We start from the raw sequence: 19,371 nt of genomic DNA, 5'->3' as shown, positions 1-19,371 counted from the left end.
TACTAAAGCTAAGTGCATTATATTTCCGAATGTCATTTGTATTGGTTATCATGATAAACTTTTACATGCAGATATTGTGTCCATCAGTAAATAGTACATTGCCTGTTGTTGTTCCTTCAACTTTTTATGTACATGTTATACCTATGAAATTTAAAGATTTGTTACTGATTCTGCCTTCTAATTATTATAAGGTCTTTTAAAACTTCTCATAAGGTTGATGAAATTTCAAATGACCGACTACATAATGAATTATCCTTCTCTGAGGAGGATCTATCTGATTCAGAAGATACTTCCTCAGATATTGACACTAACAAACCTACTTATTTATTTTAAATGAAGTATTTTTCGTTCTTTGTTAGAAGTGTTAATTATTTTTGGATATTGTGGAAACTAGTCCTCTTGATATTAGAACTAGTAAATTCTGTTTTTAAACCTCCTGTGGTTACTCCAGAGGGTTTTTTTCCTATTCCTGATGCTATTTTTGATATGATTTATAAGGAATGGAATAAGCCGGGTACTTCTTTTTTTCCTCCTTCAAGGTTTTAAAAATTGTATTCTTTACCAGCAATTAATATAGAGTTTGGGAAAAGATCCTCAAGTTGATGGGGCTATTTCTACTCTTGCTGAACGTACCTCTATTCCTATGGAAGATAGTACTTAAGTTCCTTTAGATAGGAAACTTGAATCTTTTCTAAGGAAAGCTCATTTATATTCAGGTCGTCTCAGGCCTGCAATTTCTTTGGCTGATGTTGCAGCTGCATCAACTTTTTTGTTGGAGAATTAGCGCAACAAGAATTGGATTCTGATTTATCTTGCATTGTTCGCTTACTGCAACATACTAATCAGTTCTGATGCCATTTTTTTATATCATCAAGATTGATGTTAGATCTATGTCTTTAGCTATTTTTAGCTAGAAGAGTTTTGTGGCTTTATTCTTGGAATGCTGATATGACTTTTTAAGTCTAGATTGCTATCTCTTTCTTTCCAAGGTAATAAGAGTCCTAAGGGTAAATATAAAGCTCCTAATCGTTTTCGTTCATTTTGTCTATTAAGGAACAAAAACCTATTCCTTCCATATAGAATCTGTTTCCAATACGAAACCTTCATTAAAGGGAATAATTCCAAGCCATTTAAGAAACCAAAAGCCAGCCCCTAAGTCCGCATGAAGGCGTGACTTTCATTCCAGCTCAGCTGGTAGAGGGCAGATTAAGGTTTTTTTCAAGGATGTTTGGATAAATTCTGTCCAAAATCTATGGTTTCAGAGTATTGTCTCTCAAGGGTATCGAATATGATTCTGAGTAAGTTCTCCTGTGAGAAGATTTTGTTCTCTCACGTATCTCCGCAAATCCAGTTAAGCTCAGGCTTTCCTGAAGTCTGTTTCAGTCCTGGAGTTTTAGGGGTATTCATGCCAGTTCCTTTTCAGGAACAGGGTCTGGAGTTTTATTCAAATCTATTCATTCATAGCACTGCGGAATCTGTTGGCGCTCTACAAATAACCGATAATAATAATAATAATAATAATAATTTGTCCCAAAGAAGGAAATTTCATTCTGAAAATTTTGAATCGTTATGTAAGAGTACCATCTTTCAAATGGTGACTTTCAGGACTATTCTGCCTTGTTCAGCAAGAACATTTTCTCTTGTAAGGTGTATCCAGTCCCCGGATCATCTATTACTTGTGGGATATTCTCATTCCCAACAGGAAGTTGCAAGAGGATCACCCACAGCAGAGCTGTCTATATAGCTCCTCCCCTAACTGTCATATCCAGTCATTCTCTTGCAACTCTCAACAAGCATGGAAGTAGTAAGAGAGAAGTGGTGAAAAGTAGTAGTTTTTTCTCTTCAATCAAAAGTTTATTATTTTTAAATGGTACCGGAGTTGTACTATTTTATCCCAGGCTGAAAATAGAAGAAGAATATGCCCGTGATTTCTATGATCTTAGCAGGTTGTAACTAAGATCCATTGCTGTTCTCACACATAACTGAAGAGAGAGGTAACTTCAGCTGGGGAATGGTGTGCAGTGTATCCTGTTATGAGGTATGTGCAGTTAAAAAAATTTTCTAGAGATGTAAATGCTAGAAAATGCTGCTGATACCAGATTTATGTAAGGTAAGCCTGAATACAGTGATTTAATAGCGACTGGTATCATGCTTACTTTTAGAGGTAATACTCTTATAAATTTGCAATATAAAACGTTTGCTGGCATGTTTAAGCGTTTTTATATATGCTTTGGTGATAAAACTTTATTGGGGCCTAGTTTTTTCCACATGGCTGGCTTAAATTTGCCTAGAAACAGTTTCCTGAGGCTTTCCACTGTTTTAACATGAGTGGGAGGGGCCTATTTTAGCGCTTTATTACGCAGTAAAAATAACAGACTGAGACATCCAGCTTCCTCCAGGAGTCCCCTGAATGCTATAGGACATCTCTAAAGGGCTCAGAGGCTTTCCAAAGTTGTTTATTTGGGAAGGTAGGGCCACAGCAGAAGTTTGTTGTGACTGTTAAAAACGTTTTTTGATCTGTTTTTTGATCCGTGCTCTGCTAACTTATTATAAAAATTTCATAGGTTCTCAGTTATCGGTCGTATAGATTTCTTCTCCTACCTCCCTTTTCAGATCGACGATATACTCTTATATACCATTACCTCTACTGATTCTCGTTTCAGTACTGGTTTGGCTATCTACTATATGTAGAGGAGTGTCCTGGGGTAAGTAAGTCTTATTTTTTGTGACACTCTACGCTATGGTTGGTCACTTTATATGTAAAGTTCTAAATATATGTCTATAAACTTATATTTGCCTTGATTCAGGATAATCAGTATTCCTTTTCAATACAGACTGTCAGTTTCATTATTGGGATAATGCATTTAATTATTTTACTTACCTTGAAAAAATTTATTTGACCATTTTTCCTGCATGCTGTTAGGCTCGCGGGGGCAGAAAATGTTTCTTTTTATTACGTAATTTTTGGCGCAAACTTTTTTGGCGCTAAAAATGTTGTCATTTCCGGCGCCGTAATTTACGCCGGAAGTTGTATTCTGTTACGCATGCGTATTCAGACATTTTTTTGCGCCAAAAAAATGTGGGCGTCTTTTTTTACTCACATTATTTAAACATTTCTCTTTCATTGCTTCTGGTTACTAGAAGCTTATTATTTTGCATTCTTTCCCATTCCTGAAACTGTCATTTAAGGAATTTGATAATTTTGCTTTATATGTTGTTTTTTCTATTACATATTGCAAGATGTCTCACCCTGACCCTGGATCTCAATCCACTAGTGGACAGACGCTGCCTGATGCTGGTTCTACCAAAGTTAAGTGCATATGTTGTAAACTTGTGGTAACTGTTCCTCCGGCTGTAGTTTGTGAAAGCTGTCATGATAAACTTTCCAATGCAGATTGTGTTTCCATTAGTAATAATCCTTTACCTGTTGTTGTTCCTTCAACATCTATTGTTCAGGATGTTCCTGTTAATGTAAAAGAATTTGTTTCTAATTCTATTAGGAAGGGTCTGTCTGTTATTCCTCCTTCCAGTAAACGTAAAAGGTCTTTCAAAACTTCACATTTCAGATGAATTTTTAGGTGACCGCCATCATTCTGACTTATCTGTTTCTGATGAGGTTTTTTCCGGTTCAGAAGATTCTACCACAGATATTGATACTGATAAATCTTCATATTTCTTTAAAATTGAGTTTATTCGTTCATTACTTAAAGAAGTTTTGATTGCATTAGATATGGAGTCCAGTCCTCTTGATACTAAAACTGCTAAACGTTTAAATTCGGTTTATAAACCTCATGTGTTAATTCCGGAAGTTTTTCCAGTTCCTGATGCTAGCTCAAATTTGATTGCTAGGGAATGGGATAGTCTGGGTACTTAATTTACTCCTTCTCCAAGGTTTAAGAAATTGTACCTTGTGCCATCTGATAGATTGGAGTTTTGGGATAAAATCCCTAAAGTCGATGGGGCTATGTCTACTCTTGCCAAACGTACTGGTATTCCTACGGCACATAGCACTTAGTTTAAAGATCCTTTAGATAGGAAAATTGAATCTTTTTTGAGAAAAGCTTATTTATGTTCAGATAATCTACTTAGACCTGCTATCTCTTTGGCTGATGTTGCTGCAGCTTCAACTTTCTGGTTGGAGGCTTTAGCGCAACAAGTGACAGATCATAATACATATAGCATTGTTAAACTTCTTCAACACGCTAATAACTTTGTCTGTGATGCCATTTTTGATATCATTAGAGTTGATGTCCGGTATATGTCTTTAGCTATTTTAGCTAGAAGAGCTTTATGGCTTAAATCCTGGAATGTAGATATGACATCTAAGTCAACTTTGCTTTCTCTCTCTTTCCAAGGTAATAAGTTGTTTGGTTCTCAGTTGGATTCAATAATTTCAACTGTTACTGGGGGGAAGGGAGCCTTTTTGCCTCAGGGCAAAAAATCTAAAGGTAATTACAGGGCTGCTAATCGTTTTCGTTCCTTTCGTCAGAATAAGGAGCAGAAGCCCGATCCTTCCCCTAAAGGAACAGTTTCCGGTTGGAAACCTAATCCAGTCTGGAATAAATCCAAACCTTCCAGAAAGTCAAAACCAGCTCCTAAATCCACATGAAGGTGCGGCCCTCATTCCAGCGCAGCTGGTAGGGGACAGGTTACGATTTTTCAAAGATGTTTGGATCAATTCGATTCACAATCTTTGGATTCAGAACATTGTTTCGCAAGGGTACAGAATAGGTTTCAAGGTAAGACCGCCTGTGAGAAGATTTTTTTCTCTCACGCATTCCAGTCAATCCAGTGAAGGCTCAGGCGTTTCTGAAATGTGTTTCAGACCTAGAGTTAGCTGGGGTAATTATACCAGTTCCAGTTCTGGGACAGGGTCTGGGGTTTTATTCAAATCTATTCATCGTACCAAAGAAAGAGAATTCTTTCAGACCAGTTCTGGACCTAAAAATATTGAATCGTTATGTAAGGATACCAACATTCAAAATGGTGACTATAAGAACTATTCTGCCTTTTGTTCAGCAAGGGCATTATATGTCTACAATAGACTTACAGGATGCATACCTGCATATTCCGATTCATCCAGATCACTATCAGTTTCTGAGATTCTCTTTTCTATACAAGCATTACCAGTTTATTGCTCTTCCATTTGGTCTAGCAACAGCGCCAAGGATCTTTTCGAAGGTTCTCGGTGCCCTTCTCTCTGTAATCAGAGAACAGGGTATTGCGGTATTTCCTTATTTGGACGATATCTTGGTACTTGCTCAGTCTTCACATTCTGCAGAATCTCATACGAATCAACTTGTGTTGTTTCTTCAAAGACTTGGTTGGAGGATCAATTTGCCAAAGAGTTCCTTGATTCCTCAGACAAGGGTAACTTTTTTAGGTTTCCAAATACATTCAGTATCCATGACTTTGTCTCTGACAGAAAAGAGACGTCTGAAATTGGTTTCAGCCTGTCGAAACCTTCAGTCTCAATTGTTCCCTTCGGTAGCATTATGCATGGAGATTTTAGGTCTCATGACTGCTGCATCGGACGCAATCCCTTTTGCTCGTTTTCACACAAGACCACTCCAGCTTTGTATGCTGAACCAGTGGTGCAGGGATTATACAAGGATATCACAAATAATAGCCTTAAATCCCAATGTTCGATCATCTCTAACTTGGTGGATGGATCACCGTCGCTTAATTCAAGGGGCCTCTTTTGTTCGTCCAACTTGGATTGTGATCTCAACAGATGCGAGTCTATCAAGTTGGGGAGCTGTATGGGGATCTCTGACAGCGCAAGGGGTTTGGGAATCTCTGGAGGCGAGATTACCGATCAACATTTTGGAACTCCGTGCGATTTTCAGAGCTCTTCAGTTCTGGCCTCTTCTGAAGAGAGAATCGTTTATTTGTTTTCAAACAGACCGTGGCATATGTCAATCATCAAGGTGGGACTCACAGTCCTCAAGCTATGAAAGAAGGTTCTCGGATACTTGTATGGGCGGAATCCAGCTCCTGTCTAATTTCTGCGGTTCACATCCCAGGTGTAGACAATTGGGAAGCGGATTATCTCAGTCGTCAGACGTTACATCCGGGCGAATGGTCTCTTCATCCAGAGGTTTTTCTTCAGATTGTTCAAATCTGGGGTCTTCCAGAAATAGATCTGATGACCTCTCATCTGAACAAGAAACTTCCCAGGTATCTGTCCAGATCCCGGGATCCTCAGGCGGAAACAGTGGATGCGTTGTCACTTCCTTGGAATTATCATCCTGCTTATATCTTTCCGCCTCTAGTTCTTCTTCCAAAGGTAATCTCCAAAATTCTAATGGAGCGTTCATTTGTACTGCTGGTGGCTCCAGCATGGCCACACAGGTTTTGGTTTGCGGATCTCGTTCGGATGGCCAGTTGCCAACCTTGGACATTTCCATTAAGACCAGACCTTCTATCTCAAGGCCCATTTTTCCATCAGGATCTCAAATCATTAAATTTGAAGGTATGGAGATTGAACGCTTGATCCTCAGTCATAGAGGTTTCTCTTACTCAGTGATTAACACTATGTTACAAGCTCGTAAATCCGTCTCTAGGAAGATTTATTATCGAGTTTGGAAGACTTACATCTCTTGGTGGTGTTCTCATAAATTCTCCTGGCATTCTTTCAGAATTCCTAGAATTTTACAATTTCTTCAGGATGGTTTGGATAAAGGTTTGTCGGCAAGTTCTTTGAAAGGACAAATCTCTGCTCTTTCTGTTCTTTTTCACAGAAAGATTGCTAATCTTCCTGATATTCATTGTTTTGTACAGGCTTTGGCTCGTATCAAACATGTCATTAAGTCGATCTCTCCTCCTTGGAGTCTTAATTTGGTTTTGAAAGCTTTGCAGGCTCCTCCGTTTGAGCCTATGCATTCTCTGGACATTAAATTACTTTCCTGGAAAGTATTGTTCCTTTTGGCTATCTCTTCTGCTAGAAGAGTTTCTGAGTTATCTGCTCTTTCTTGTGAATCTCCTTTTCTGATTTTTCATCAGGATAAGGCGGTGTTACGGACTTCTTTTCAATTTTTACCTAAGGTTGTGAATTCTAACAACATTAGTAGAGAAATTGTTGTTCCTTCATTGTGTCCTAATCCTAAGAATTCTAAGGAAAAATCGTTACATTCTTTGGATGTAGTTAGAGCTTTGAAATACTATGTTGAAGCTACTAAAGATTTTATGAAGACTTCCAGTCTATTTGTTATCTTTTCTGGTTCCAGGAGAGGTCAGAAGGCTTCCGCCATTTCTTTGGCGTCTTGGTTAAAGTCTTTGATTCATCATGCTTATGTAGAGTCGGGTAAATCCCCGCCTCAAAGGATTACGGCTCATTCTACTAGGTCAGTTTCTACTTCCTGGGCTTTTAGGAATGAAGCTTCTGTTGATCAGATTTGCATAGCAGCAACTTGGTCTTCTTTGCATACTTTTACGAAATTCTACCATTTTGATGTGTTTTCTTCCTCTGAAGCAGTTTTTGGTAGAAAAGTACTTCAGGCAGCTGTTTCTGTTTGATTCGTCTGCTTATAATTTCAGTTTTTTTCATTATAAAAATTAAAACTTTTTGATTTGGGTTGTGGATTATTTTTTCAGCGGAATTGGCTGTCTTTATTTTATCCCTCCCTCTCTAGTGACTGTTGTGTGGAAGTTCCACATCTTGGGTATCTGCTATCCCATACGTCACTAGCTCATGGACTCTTGCTAATTACATGAAAGAAAACATAATTCAGGTAAGAACTTACCTGAAAAATTAATTTCTTTCATATTAGCAAGAGTCCATGAGACCCACCCTTTTTTTGTGGTGGTTATGATTTTTTTGTATAAAGCACAATTATTCCAATTCCTTATTTTTTTATGCTTTCACCCCACTTCTTGGCTATTCGTTAAACTGAATTGTGGGTGTGGTGAGGGGTGTATTTATAGGCATTTTAAGGTTTGGGAAACTTTGCCCCTCCTGGTAGGAATGTATATCCCATACGTCACTAGCTCATGGACTCTTGCTAATATGAAAGAAATGAATTTATCAGGTAAGTTCTTACATAAATTATGTTTTTATATCCTCAATGAACTTGCAGGATGTATACCTTCATATTCCGATTCATTCAGATCATTTTCATTTCCTAATATTCTCTTTTCTAGACAAGCATTACCAATTCATTGCTCTTCCGTTTGGATTAGCAACCGCTCAAATAATCTTTTTAAAGGTTCTAGGTGCACTGCTTTATGGAAACCAGAGAGCAGGGTATTGCGGCGTTTCCTTATTTGGATGATATCTTGGTACTAGCTCAGTCTTTACGTTCTGCGGAATCTCACACAAATCAACTAGTGTTGTTTCTTCGGAAACATGGTTGGAGGATCAATTTACCAAAAGTTTCTTGATTCCTCAGACAAGGGTGACTTTTTTTAGGATTCCAGATAGATTCAGTGTCCATGACTCTGTCTCTTAACAGACAAGAGACGTTTGAAATTGGTTGCAGCCTGTCGGCACCTTCAGTCTCAGTCATTCCCTTCAGTGGTTATGTGCATGGAAATTTTAAGTCTCATGACTGCTGCATCGGACGCGATTCCCTTTGCTCGTTTTCACATGAGACCTCTCCAGCTTTGTTTGCTGAATCCATGGTGCAGGGATTATACAAAGATATCACAATTAATATCCTTAAATCCCAATGTTTGACTCTCTCTGACGTGGTGGTTAAATCACCAGCATTTAGTTCAAGGGGCTTCTTTTGTTCGGCTAACCTGGACTATGTTCTACAGATGCAAGTCTTTCAGGTTGGGGAGATGTTTGGGGATCTCTGACAGCACAAGGGGTTTTGGAAATCTCAAGAGGCGAGATAACCAATCAATATTTTAGAACTCCGTGCAATTCTCAGAGCTCTTCAGTTTTTGGCCTCTGTTGAAGAGAGAACCGTTCATTTGTTTTCAGACAGACAATATCACAAGCAGTGGCATTTGTCAATCACCAGCGTAGGACTCACAGTCCACAAGCTATGAAGAAGTATCTCGGATACTTGCTTGAGCGGAATCCAGCTCCTGTCTAATTTCTGCGGTGCATTTCCCAGGTATAGACATTGGGAGGCGGATTATCTTAACCGTCAGACTTTACATCCAGGGGGGTGGTCCCTCCATCCAGATGTGTTTTCTCAGATTGTTCAGATATGGGGTCTTCTAGAGATAGATTGGATGGCCTCTCATCTAAACATGAGACTTCCCAGATGCCTGTCCAGGTCCAGGGATTTTCAGGCGGAAGCAGTGGGTGCACTGACACTTCTTTGGGGTTTTCAACCTGCTTTTATTTTCCTGCCTCTAGTTCTTCTTCCAAGAGTGATCTCCAAAATCATCATGGAACAATCGTTTGTGTTGCTGGTGGCTCCAGCATGGCCTCACAGGTTTTGGTATGCAGGTCTTGTTCGGATGTTCAGTTGCCAACTTTGGCCACTTCCATTAAGGCCATACCTACTGTTTCAAGGTCCATTTTTCCATCAGGTTCTCAAATCATTAAATTTGAAGGTATGGAAATTGATCGCTTAGTGTTAAGTCATAGAGGTTTATCTGACTCAGTGATTAATACTATGTTACAAGCTTGTAAATCTGTCTCTAGAAAGATTTATTATCGAGTTTGGAAGACTTACATTTCTTGGTGTTCTTCTTATGAATTTTCTTGGCATTCTTTTAGAATTGTAAGAATTTTACAGTTTCTTCAGGATGGTTTGGATAAGGGTTTGTCTGCAAGTTCCTTGTAGGGACAAATCTTTGTTCTTTCTGTTTTATTTCACAGAAAGATTGCTAAACTTCCTTATATTCACTGTTTTGTACATGCTTTAGTTCATAATAAGCCTGTCATTAATCAATCTCTCCTCCTTGGAGTCTTAATTTGGTTTTGAGGCCTTTACAGGTTCCTCCATTTTGAGCCTATGCATTCTTTGGACATTTAACTACTTTCTTGGAAAGTGTTGTTCCTTTTGGCCATCTCTTCTGCTAGAAGAGTTTCTGAGCTATCTGCTCTTTCTTGTTAATCTCCTTTTCTGATTTTTCATCAGGGTAAGGCAGTTTTGCGGACTTCATTTACATTTTTTCCTGAAGTTGTGAATTCTAATAGCATTAGTAGAGAAATTGTTGTCCCTTTCTTGTGTCCTAATCCTAAGAATTATATGGAAAGATCCTTACATTCTTTAGATGTGGTGAGAGCTTTGAAATATTATTTTGAAGCTACTAAAGATTTCAGGAAGACTTCTAGTCTATTTGTTATATTTTCTGGTCCTAGAAAGGTCAGAAGGCTTTTGCTATTTCCTTGGCTTCTTGGTTAAAGCTTTTGATTCTTCAAGCTTATTGGAGTCGGGTCAGGCCCCGCCTCAGAGAATTACAGCTCATTCTACTAGATCAGTCTCCACTTCGTGGGCTTTTAAGAATGAAGCTTCAGTTGATCAAATTTGCAAGCGGCAACTTGGTCTTCTTTACATGCATTTACTAAATTCTACCGTTTTGTTGTATTTGATTCTTCAGAAGCAGTTTTTGGTAGAAAAGTTCTTCACGCAGCTGTTTCAGTTTGATTCATCTGCTGATGTTTTAAGTTTTTCTTGTCATTTGAAGAATAAACTTATATTTTGGGTTGTGGATTATTTTTTCAGTGGAAAATGGCTGTTTATTTTTATCCCTCCCTCTCTAGGGACTCTTGCGTGGAGTTCCACATCTTGGGTATTTATATCCCATACGTCACTAGCTCATGGACTCTTGCCAATTACATGAAAGAAAACATAATTATGTAAGAATTTACCTGATAAATTCATTTCTTTCATATTGGCAAGAGTCCATGAGGCCCACCCTTTTTATGGTGGTTATGTATAAAGCACAATTATTTCCAAACTCCTTTGTTGATGCTTTTTACTCCTTTCTTTATCACCCCACTACTTGGCTATTCGTTAAACTGAATTGTGGGTGTGGTGAGGAGTGTATTTATAGGCATTTTGAGGTTTGGGAAACTTTGCCACTCCTGGTAGGATTGTATATCCCATACGTCACTAGTTCATGGACTCTTGCCAATATGAAAGAAATTAATTTATCCTGTAAATTCTTACATAAATTATGTTTTTTACTGGTGAGATATTTATAAGAATGTTGTAGTTATTAATATGTTGTTGTTGATATCATTATTGTTGTAATTGTAGTCATTATTATTATTGTTAATTTGTTAAACACTTTTATATATTTTATTAGTGGGACATCCCTGGGCCAGTCTCCGCTGGGACAGATTCAATTAACCATTCGACACAGCTCTCACAGAAATAAACTAATGGTAGTTGTACATTCCTGCAGGTAAACAGTTCTTTATATTAAAATATATATATATATATTAATATTGTTTATTTTTTTCTTTATATAAAATGCTTTAAGGACGTTTAGATGTATTAATTATTTTAAACAGTACATCAATGTATTAGTTTATCTTTTTCAGATATTTCCTTTTGTAATTTGCCAATTTTTAAAAAAATGTATTTTTGTTAACTAAATCAATTTAAATTTAATTCATGGAGGAGAACAACGTTGAAATACATTATCATTTTATTTACCCTTTTTTGTTTAAAAAGAAAAAAAAATACGTACATAGAAATGGGCCCCAGGGGTTTAATTTATCTATTACCCATCAAGTGTGAAAAATAATGTCCATAGTTTTGTGGGACTTTTCTATGGATTATGAGAAGGATAAATAGATATATCTGTAAAATGACAACCTTGCTGTTTCGCAGTTGTATTACCTGTATGGGGTACTGTTTTAGATACAGGAGCAAGCCACCTCTGTCATTTTTATTTTACTCCTGTCTGAACAGTTATTCACAAGGACCAGTCACTTTACAAAATATAATATTTTGGCCTTACACCATATTTTTTTGTGTGCGTATTTTGTTTTGTATTTAAAAAAAAAACTGCACATGCAATTTTACTCTTGAATATGTTTGTAGATTAATCAGTAAAAATAGAAAATTGCTTTATGCAAATTATATCTTATGAGTATGCAGTTTACTGGAAGTTCATCTACAATATCTTGTAAATTTGTAGTTCATTGGAATTAAAAGGACACATCTCAAATTTTTTCTTTCATGATTCAGATAGAGAATGCAATTTTAAGTAACTTTCTAATTTACTCCTATTATCAATTTTTTTTCGTTCTCTATCTTTATTCAAAAAGCAGGAATGAAAAGCTTAAGAGACAGCCCATTTTTGGTTCAGACAGGGCCACCACTAGAAATGTTTCCCCTTACTTGACCATTGATCAGCCCCCCCCCCCCCCCCCTTTGATATGAGCAACTTTTTACCAAGTGACTAAAATGTATATGAACTTTATTCTGAAGTGTAGTCAAACTTGGAAATGTTGTAAAGGTAGTAACACAGAAACACACAGACACACTTATACACTGAATCACACACTCACACATAATGATTCACATATAGGAACTCTAGCAGACACACAAAGAAACACACAAACAATCTCAGACACCCACACAGACACTCAGCACTTGTTTTCATTGACCTGACAAGTAATGAGGTAGACTACAGTTTTGTCAAAAAAGGAGATTTACAAGACAAAATATGGAATTCTGATTATCTTTTTGTCAAGGAAGATGCCAACTAAATGATGACAACAGCATGCAGTGGCTGAAAGGAAGGGCCCTGAACTGCCTAAACAATAATTTAAAGGTTACGTGGTGGATTGGTGACTTCCAGAAAGATCTCATTAGTCTGTAGAAAGATGTGAATAATCAGTAGTAAAGTCTAAATGTCCTAAAAAGTAACAGACACATGGACACACACAAACTCAAACACAAACTTGCACATACACCCAAGGAAACATCCACAGAGACAGCCTCAGAAAACACACACAGACATACACACTCACAGACACCCACCGAAAACACACAGACAGACACACACACACACAGAAAGAGAGAGACACCCACAGAAAACACACACAAAGACATACATACACACACACCCTCACAGAGACATCCACAGAAAAAAATACATAAACACTCATAGAGACCCCAACAAAAGCACAAAAACATAAAGACTGACACCCACAAAAACACTTACAGGAGGTAACTTGTCTGCACATTGCCGTCCCCTATATCAACAGTGTGTGATATGCATGATAAAAAAAGCAGAAATTAAGAGATCATTTTTTAAAGAATCATATTTGTAAATGTGCAAACAAAAATACTTCTGTGAATTCAAAATTGTACATTATTGATCTGTCAGAATGGATAGATGAAGAAAAGTACTTTTGAAAGGTTGACATATGTTTGGTTCCCCCCCCCCCCCCCATTTTCCTCAACCAAGAGCACCACTTCAAATCTGCTGTACAAATGTTCCCATCTGTCAGCTGTACTTATGGATTTTGAAAATGCTGTACTCTATATGGTCTTGGTGGAACCATAAGCTGTGACTCTAGGTCTCATACCATTAAATCTGGTTAAATGCAGGATTTTGGCTTGTTTGTATGTATTTCAAAATTAAGTCAGCTGTAGTGTCAGCTGAACAGTGTTAAGTTAACCTCTCTCATTGCAAACACTGAGCAATCTTAGCCTGAGAGTATAACATTTTATGCAGATGTAAAAATCTTAGATACATGCCGCCTGGCATCTGGAAAGTCCTTGCATAAAGGGGCAGTAAACTGGAATGTAATTAAAATATATATAAAAATAAAAAAAATCATATCTGCGAAAAGGGCACCTACCATTTATGTATTGAGGAGGAAACATTTCTCCATGGTTTTAAATATAGAATTTCTACAGCATTATCAAATAATCATAAATACATTGCTGCATATTGCTAAAAAAAAAAAAATTATGGACCCCTGGTCCATCACACAGCTACCACACTGAAGTTACAATCTGAAATTGCACAAATAAATAAAAAACATTTACTAAGTAAGTCACACCTACTCTGCAAATGAAAGTGATCGGCCGCCTGACTCTGGCACACACTATACAAACTGAAGTGCATAGTGGTTTAGTGCACACTCCGAAATCCTCTCAAATGCTTTTCACCTGGCAATGCCATTTCCCACGCTCAATAGCACCCTGATGGCGGCCATGGGTTCAGAACCTGACTTATGCTTGTTTATGGGTTTGCTGAAGGTAGCCACCAATAAGCAAGCACTATCCAGGGTCCTGAACCTAAAATGGGCTGGCTCCTAAGCTTTAAATGCCTGCTTTTTAAATAAGATAACAAGAGAACAAACAAAAATTGATACTAAGAGTAAATTAGAAAGTTTCTTAAAAATGCATTCTCTATCTGAATCATAAAAGAAAAAAAATTTGGGTTTAGCAACCCTTTAAACTAAAGTCCAAATTCAACTTTCAAGATTCAGATAGAGCATGTAATTTTAAACAACTTTCTAATTTACGTTTATCATCTAATTTGCTTTGTTATTCTTATTTGAAAGCAAAACCTATGTAGGCTCAGGTAGGTAGGTAGGTAGAGGGAGTTAGTTCATGTGTTTAATATAGATAATATTGTGCTCACGCACGTGAAGTTATTAAAGAGTCAGCACTAATTGCCTGAAATGCAAGTCTGTCAAAAGATCTGAGATAAGGAGGCAGAAGCTTAGATACAAGGTAATTACAGAGGTAAAAGTATATTTCTGTAACAGTGTTGGTTATGCAAAACTGGGGTAAGGTAAATTTAGGGATTATCTATCTTTTAAAACAATAACATTTTTTGGTGTTTACTATTCCCTTAAAGTCTATATTTTTAGAAACCTGAAAAAAACTTTCCCTGTTTTAATTTTTTTTTGTTTTTCTACAGAAACCTTATAGCCTATTCAGAAGATGGTTCAAATCCTTATGTCAGATTGTATTTATTACCAGACAAAAGAAGATCAGGAAGGCGAAAAACGCATGTTGCAAAGAAGGAGTTAAACCCAACATATGATCAAACGTATGTCAACTAAAATGCTAACAAATGTGTTCAGTAGTACTGTCCAAAAAATCATTTTATTTTTTGCAAAATTTTAGTTAATTTAGTTTTTTATTCATTAGTCTGCTGTTATTTTCTGTGTTCTATAATTTTCTGTTACTTGTAAATGAACAGAAAAAGTGCATAAGAGAGAGAGAAAAACTGGAACTCACTTATGGGCGAAAAGCAGCAAATGCCAGAAATGGCCTACTTAGAAAATGGAGATGTATTTGGATTTATCATCTTTTTGCTAGTGTCCATAACTAATTCCTAAGTTTTATGTTTGAAGCATTTTTTTTTCTCTGATGTATTTAGTCCATAGTGGAACGCTCTTCATGATATTTTTACAGGTTATGTAATGTGCACGGACATGGGACGTGCACCCGATATACAGTCTGTTAGGAGTCTGTGCCCATTTTAGCGGATTGTCAGAGTTAACCTCTATTTCTTCCTTTCTAAGAGTTGTCATCCTCTTTTAAACAGTATTTCCTTCTTAATACAGGGAGAGTCCACAGCTGCATTCATTACTTTTGGGAAATATAGAACCTGGCCACCAGGAGGAGGCAAAGACACCCCAGCCAAAGGCTTAAATACCTCCCCCACTTCCCTCACCCCCCAGTCATTCTTTGCCTTTTGTCACAGGAGGTTGGCAGAGAAGTGTCAGAAGATTATGGAGTAGTTCCTTAGGAAGGGTATATGGCCTTCAAGATGGGACTGGAGTTTTAAGTAGTCTTGTCAGCCTCTCAGTGAGAGCATTGATGAAAGTTAGTGTCTGGAGATGCATGGAGAGTCTTTCTGCAAAACCATCCAGACTCATATTAACAGCTCCTTAAGCAATCAGCGTTGACAAGTTTCTCTGCCTGCTTTCTTCTCTCAAGTCCATGTTAGAAGCGCTGCTACAATCTGTCCTACTTGAAGGACCGTATTGCTGTTCCACGGCATAGATTCTGGTAAGATTGTTTCATTTTTTACACACATGTTAACGATAGAAGACAGGGTAGGGTCACAGTGGGACTCCTTTATCTTTATGGAATCAAGGGTTAATAACTTCTGAGGGGGATTATTGAACAGTGGGGTCTTTTAATCATATTTGTTATGTGATTTTGGCTGCTTATGTGTAGAGACAATTTGGGGCATCTGCGGAGAGGAGCTGATTTCTCTACCTGTCTGAGTATTAGGTGCCAGTTGTTTTTTTCCCTTAATTTAATTTAGATGTGTTATGGAAGATTCTGATATTTTAGAGGGGGATCCCTCTGATACAGAATTTGATACCTGCGTATATTGTGAGGAGGCCCGGGTAATCCAGCCCTCTGATTTATGTTCCTTATGCTGCAATAGGGTGTTCTCATCAACCAATGTTGAGATGTTAGAGACTGAGCCATTCGCCTCTGAGGATTCTTCATCCCGTGAGGTGTGTTCCCTATAATCTTATGTTCCTACAAATGCAGATTTCCTAAATACCGCTGCTCCTTCGCCTGAAGGAGACTTTTTTTCCACCAGGAGTTACTGCGCAGTTCCGCATGACTGTCTCTGGCTTTAGCTCTTCCAGCTACGTGCAAGCGAAGGGTTAATCCGTGCACTCCTGCCCAAGGACCATTGTGTAAGAGGACGATTGTATCCCCAGTCTTCTGGGGAAGCGGTGCTCTCTGAGGCTTCAGAGGTAGAACCTCCAGGGTCGGAGTCTCCTGATTTGATTCCTCCGACTGAGGAGGATTTAGCATTTAGATTTAGAATGGGACGTCTGTGTTTACTTCTGAGTGAGGTTTTGGCGATGTTAGAGGTTCCCAGTACTGATACGTCAGTTGAATCTCAGTGCTCTGAATCAGATAGCGGACTTGACTAGACGAGTGGAGAGGAATGGAGATCATATTTCTTATCGTCTATGTAAATTATTTTTTTTATTTTTGTATTAGAATCACAGTTCCGAGCTCTATAAGGAGTTTGTGTTGTATGACAGGCTGAACCTCTCATGCAACACATCGTTTTATGCCCTGCAGTTTTCCTTCAGGCCTTCATTGGCACTGTGGGAGGGAGTTGTGTTTAGCCCAGACTGAGACTTTGGCATGGCATTGTTGTTGAATCTGTCTTAACAGACTTTCATGGATCACCGGTTGGGGGCATTGCTCTCCAGTGTTCGGTCCAGATCTCCCTGTCCTGAGGAATTTTTTCTTTTAGCTCTCCTGGAATGGTTTTGACTTTGTCACTTACCTGTCAGTGGGGAGAGAGTGTCTTCTGGAGGTCCGTGGTTTAGGAGTTTCCTCCCGATTATTCCTGGGGTTCTTCAGACGGACATTCTGCTTTGAGGATCTGGTCTTCTGGGTTCGTACCAGTTGGGTCTTTTCAGTGGGTGGATCTGAACGGAGAGTTCATCCGGCGTAGACGAGGAGGTCTCGACTTTAGTGGTGGGCGGATTGTCAGCGATCCGCTTTTTGGGCGTACTTTTCAGGAACGGATGTTTCCACTACACTCATTCCTTTGATCTGGATACCGAAGAGGTTCCAATGTGTATCTGAATGAGGTAGCCGATCGAGATTCTCAGGGTGTCTGTACCTATTCCATGTTTTCCCCTTAGGGGGTCGTGGTCTGGGATACTTAGGCATAACAATTGGATTTTTAACGGTGCTTGGGAGGTTTATTTTAACCACCGTCTTTTTCAGCCATGTCCTTCTTTTTCGAGGATGCTTCGATCCTTCTGGAGCAGGCGTCAGTGAGTCTGATTGCTCTGGTTGTGCCCGCGAGTTTGTTTTGCTGTTTAGGGGTTTTCGCCGCTATGGGTGTTCCTTGTTGCAGAGTTCTGCAGAAGCAAGGCCCCTTTGGCATCACAGGATTGTTTTTTCTGCTTGGGCAGATTGCGAGAGATCGCTTGGTCTTAGCTGTGAGTAGGTGTGTTCTGAAAGGTTTCGGTCCTTTGCTAAGGCACTCAATGCGGTCAGGCAGTTGAGTTCAATCTACTGCTCCCTCTTGGAGTTTAGATTTATTTTTAGAGGGTTGCATCGGGTATCCTTTTGTACCTGTGCAGGAGGTGGTCTTTGAAATTTCTCTTCATTGATCTCTTACGTCTGTAGAATATTATCTACGTGACATTGTCTCTATTGTAATATGACAATCCGTACTCCTTATGGGGTTTCCTTTATAAGGAGGCTCTCTTTGAGTTTGTTAGGTGCTTCTCCCTAAGATTACTTTTCTTTCATGTAATTAGCAAGAGTCCATGAGCTAGTGACGTATGGGATATACATTCCTACCAGGAGGGGCAAAGTTTCCCAAACCTCAAAATGCCTATAAATACACCCCTCACCACACCCACAATTCAGTTTTACAAACTTTGCCTCCCGTGGAGGTGGTGAAGTATGTTTGTGCTAGATTCTACTTTGATATGCGCTTCACAGCAGGCTGAAGCCCAGTTTTCCTTTCAGAGTGCAGTGAATGTCAGAGGGATGTGAAGAGAGTATTGCCTATTTGAATACAATGGTCTTCCTCTAGGGGATCTATTTAATAGGCTCTCTGTTATCGGTCGTAGAGATTTCTTCTCCTACCTCCCTTTTCAGATCGACGATATACTCTTATATACCATTACCTCTACTGATTCTCGTTTCAGTACTGGTTTGGCTTTCTACTATATGTAGATGAGTGTCTTAGGGTAAGTAAGTCTTATTTTATTTATGACACTCTAAGCTATGGTTGGGCACTTTATATGTAAAGTTCTAAATATATGTTTTAAACTTATATTTGCCATGATTCAGGATAATCAGTATTCCTTCTTTCAGACTGTCAGTTTCATTATTTTGGGATGATGCATATGAATAAATATTTTTTCTTACCTTAAAAATTTTCAATTGACTTTTTTCCCTGCGGGCTGTTAGGCTCGCGGGGGCAGAAAATGCTTCAATTTATTGCGTCTTTTTTGGCGCAAAATTTTGTCATTTCCGGCGCCATAGTTGACGCCGGAAGTTTGCTCATGGTTGTGTCATTTTTTTACGCATGTGTGTCAGACGTTTTTTTTGCGCCAAAAAATGTGGGCGTCGTTTTCGGCGCCAAAAAATGTGAGCATTGTTCTTGGCGCCAAAAAATGTGGGCGTCATACTTGGCACCACTTTTTTTCACATTATTTAAGTCTCTCTTTTTGGTTGCTTCTGGTTGCTAGAAGCTTGTTTCTTTTGCATTTTTTCCCATTCCTGAAACTGTCATTTAAGGAATTTGATAATTTTGCTTTATATGTTGTTTTTTCTATTACATATTGCAAGATGTCACAACCTGACCCTGGATCAGAATCTACTACTGGAAAGATGCTGCCTGATGCTGGTTCTACCAAAGCTAAGTGCATTTGTTGTAAACTTTTGGTAACTGTTCCTCCGGCTGTAGTTTGTGTTTGTTGCCATGATAAACTTTCTAACGCAGATGTCTCCATTAGTAATAATC

At 38.4% G+C, this 19,371-nt stretch overlaps 1 protein-coding gene across 3 annotated transcripts in view; it reads left to right on the top strand.

Moving 5' to 3' along the window:
- Window positions 1-19,371, top strand: part of ESYT2 (extended synaptotagmin 2) — a 581,700-nt gene that overhangs the window by 519,817 nt on the left and 42,512 nt on the right. For all 3 annotated transcript variants that reach the window (XM_053713830.1, XM_053713829.1, XM_053713828.1), the window contains 2 exons: window positions 11,218-11,316; window positions 14,806-14,937. In XM_053713830.1, coding sequence (XP_053569805.1) covers window positions 11,218-11,316; window positions 14,806-14,937 — 231 coding nt within the window. The remainder of the gene's footprint in view (window positions 1-11,217; window positions 11,317-14,805; window positions 14,938-19,371) is intronic.

The sequence above is a fragment of the Bombina bombina genome, chromosome 5 (genome assembly GCF_027579735.1).
Source record: "Bombina bombina isolate aBomBom1 chromosome 5, aBomBom1.pri, whole genome shotgun sequence".
NCBI lineage: Eukaryota > Metazoa > Chordata > Amphibia > Anura > Bombinatoridae > Bombina > Bombina bombina.
Note: the sequence above shows the minus strand (reverse complement) of the source record. Positions and strands in the feature narration are given on the sequence as shown.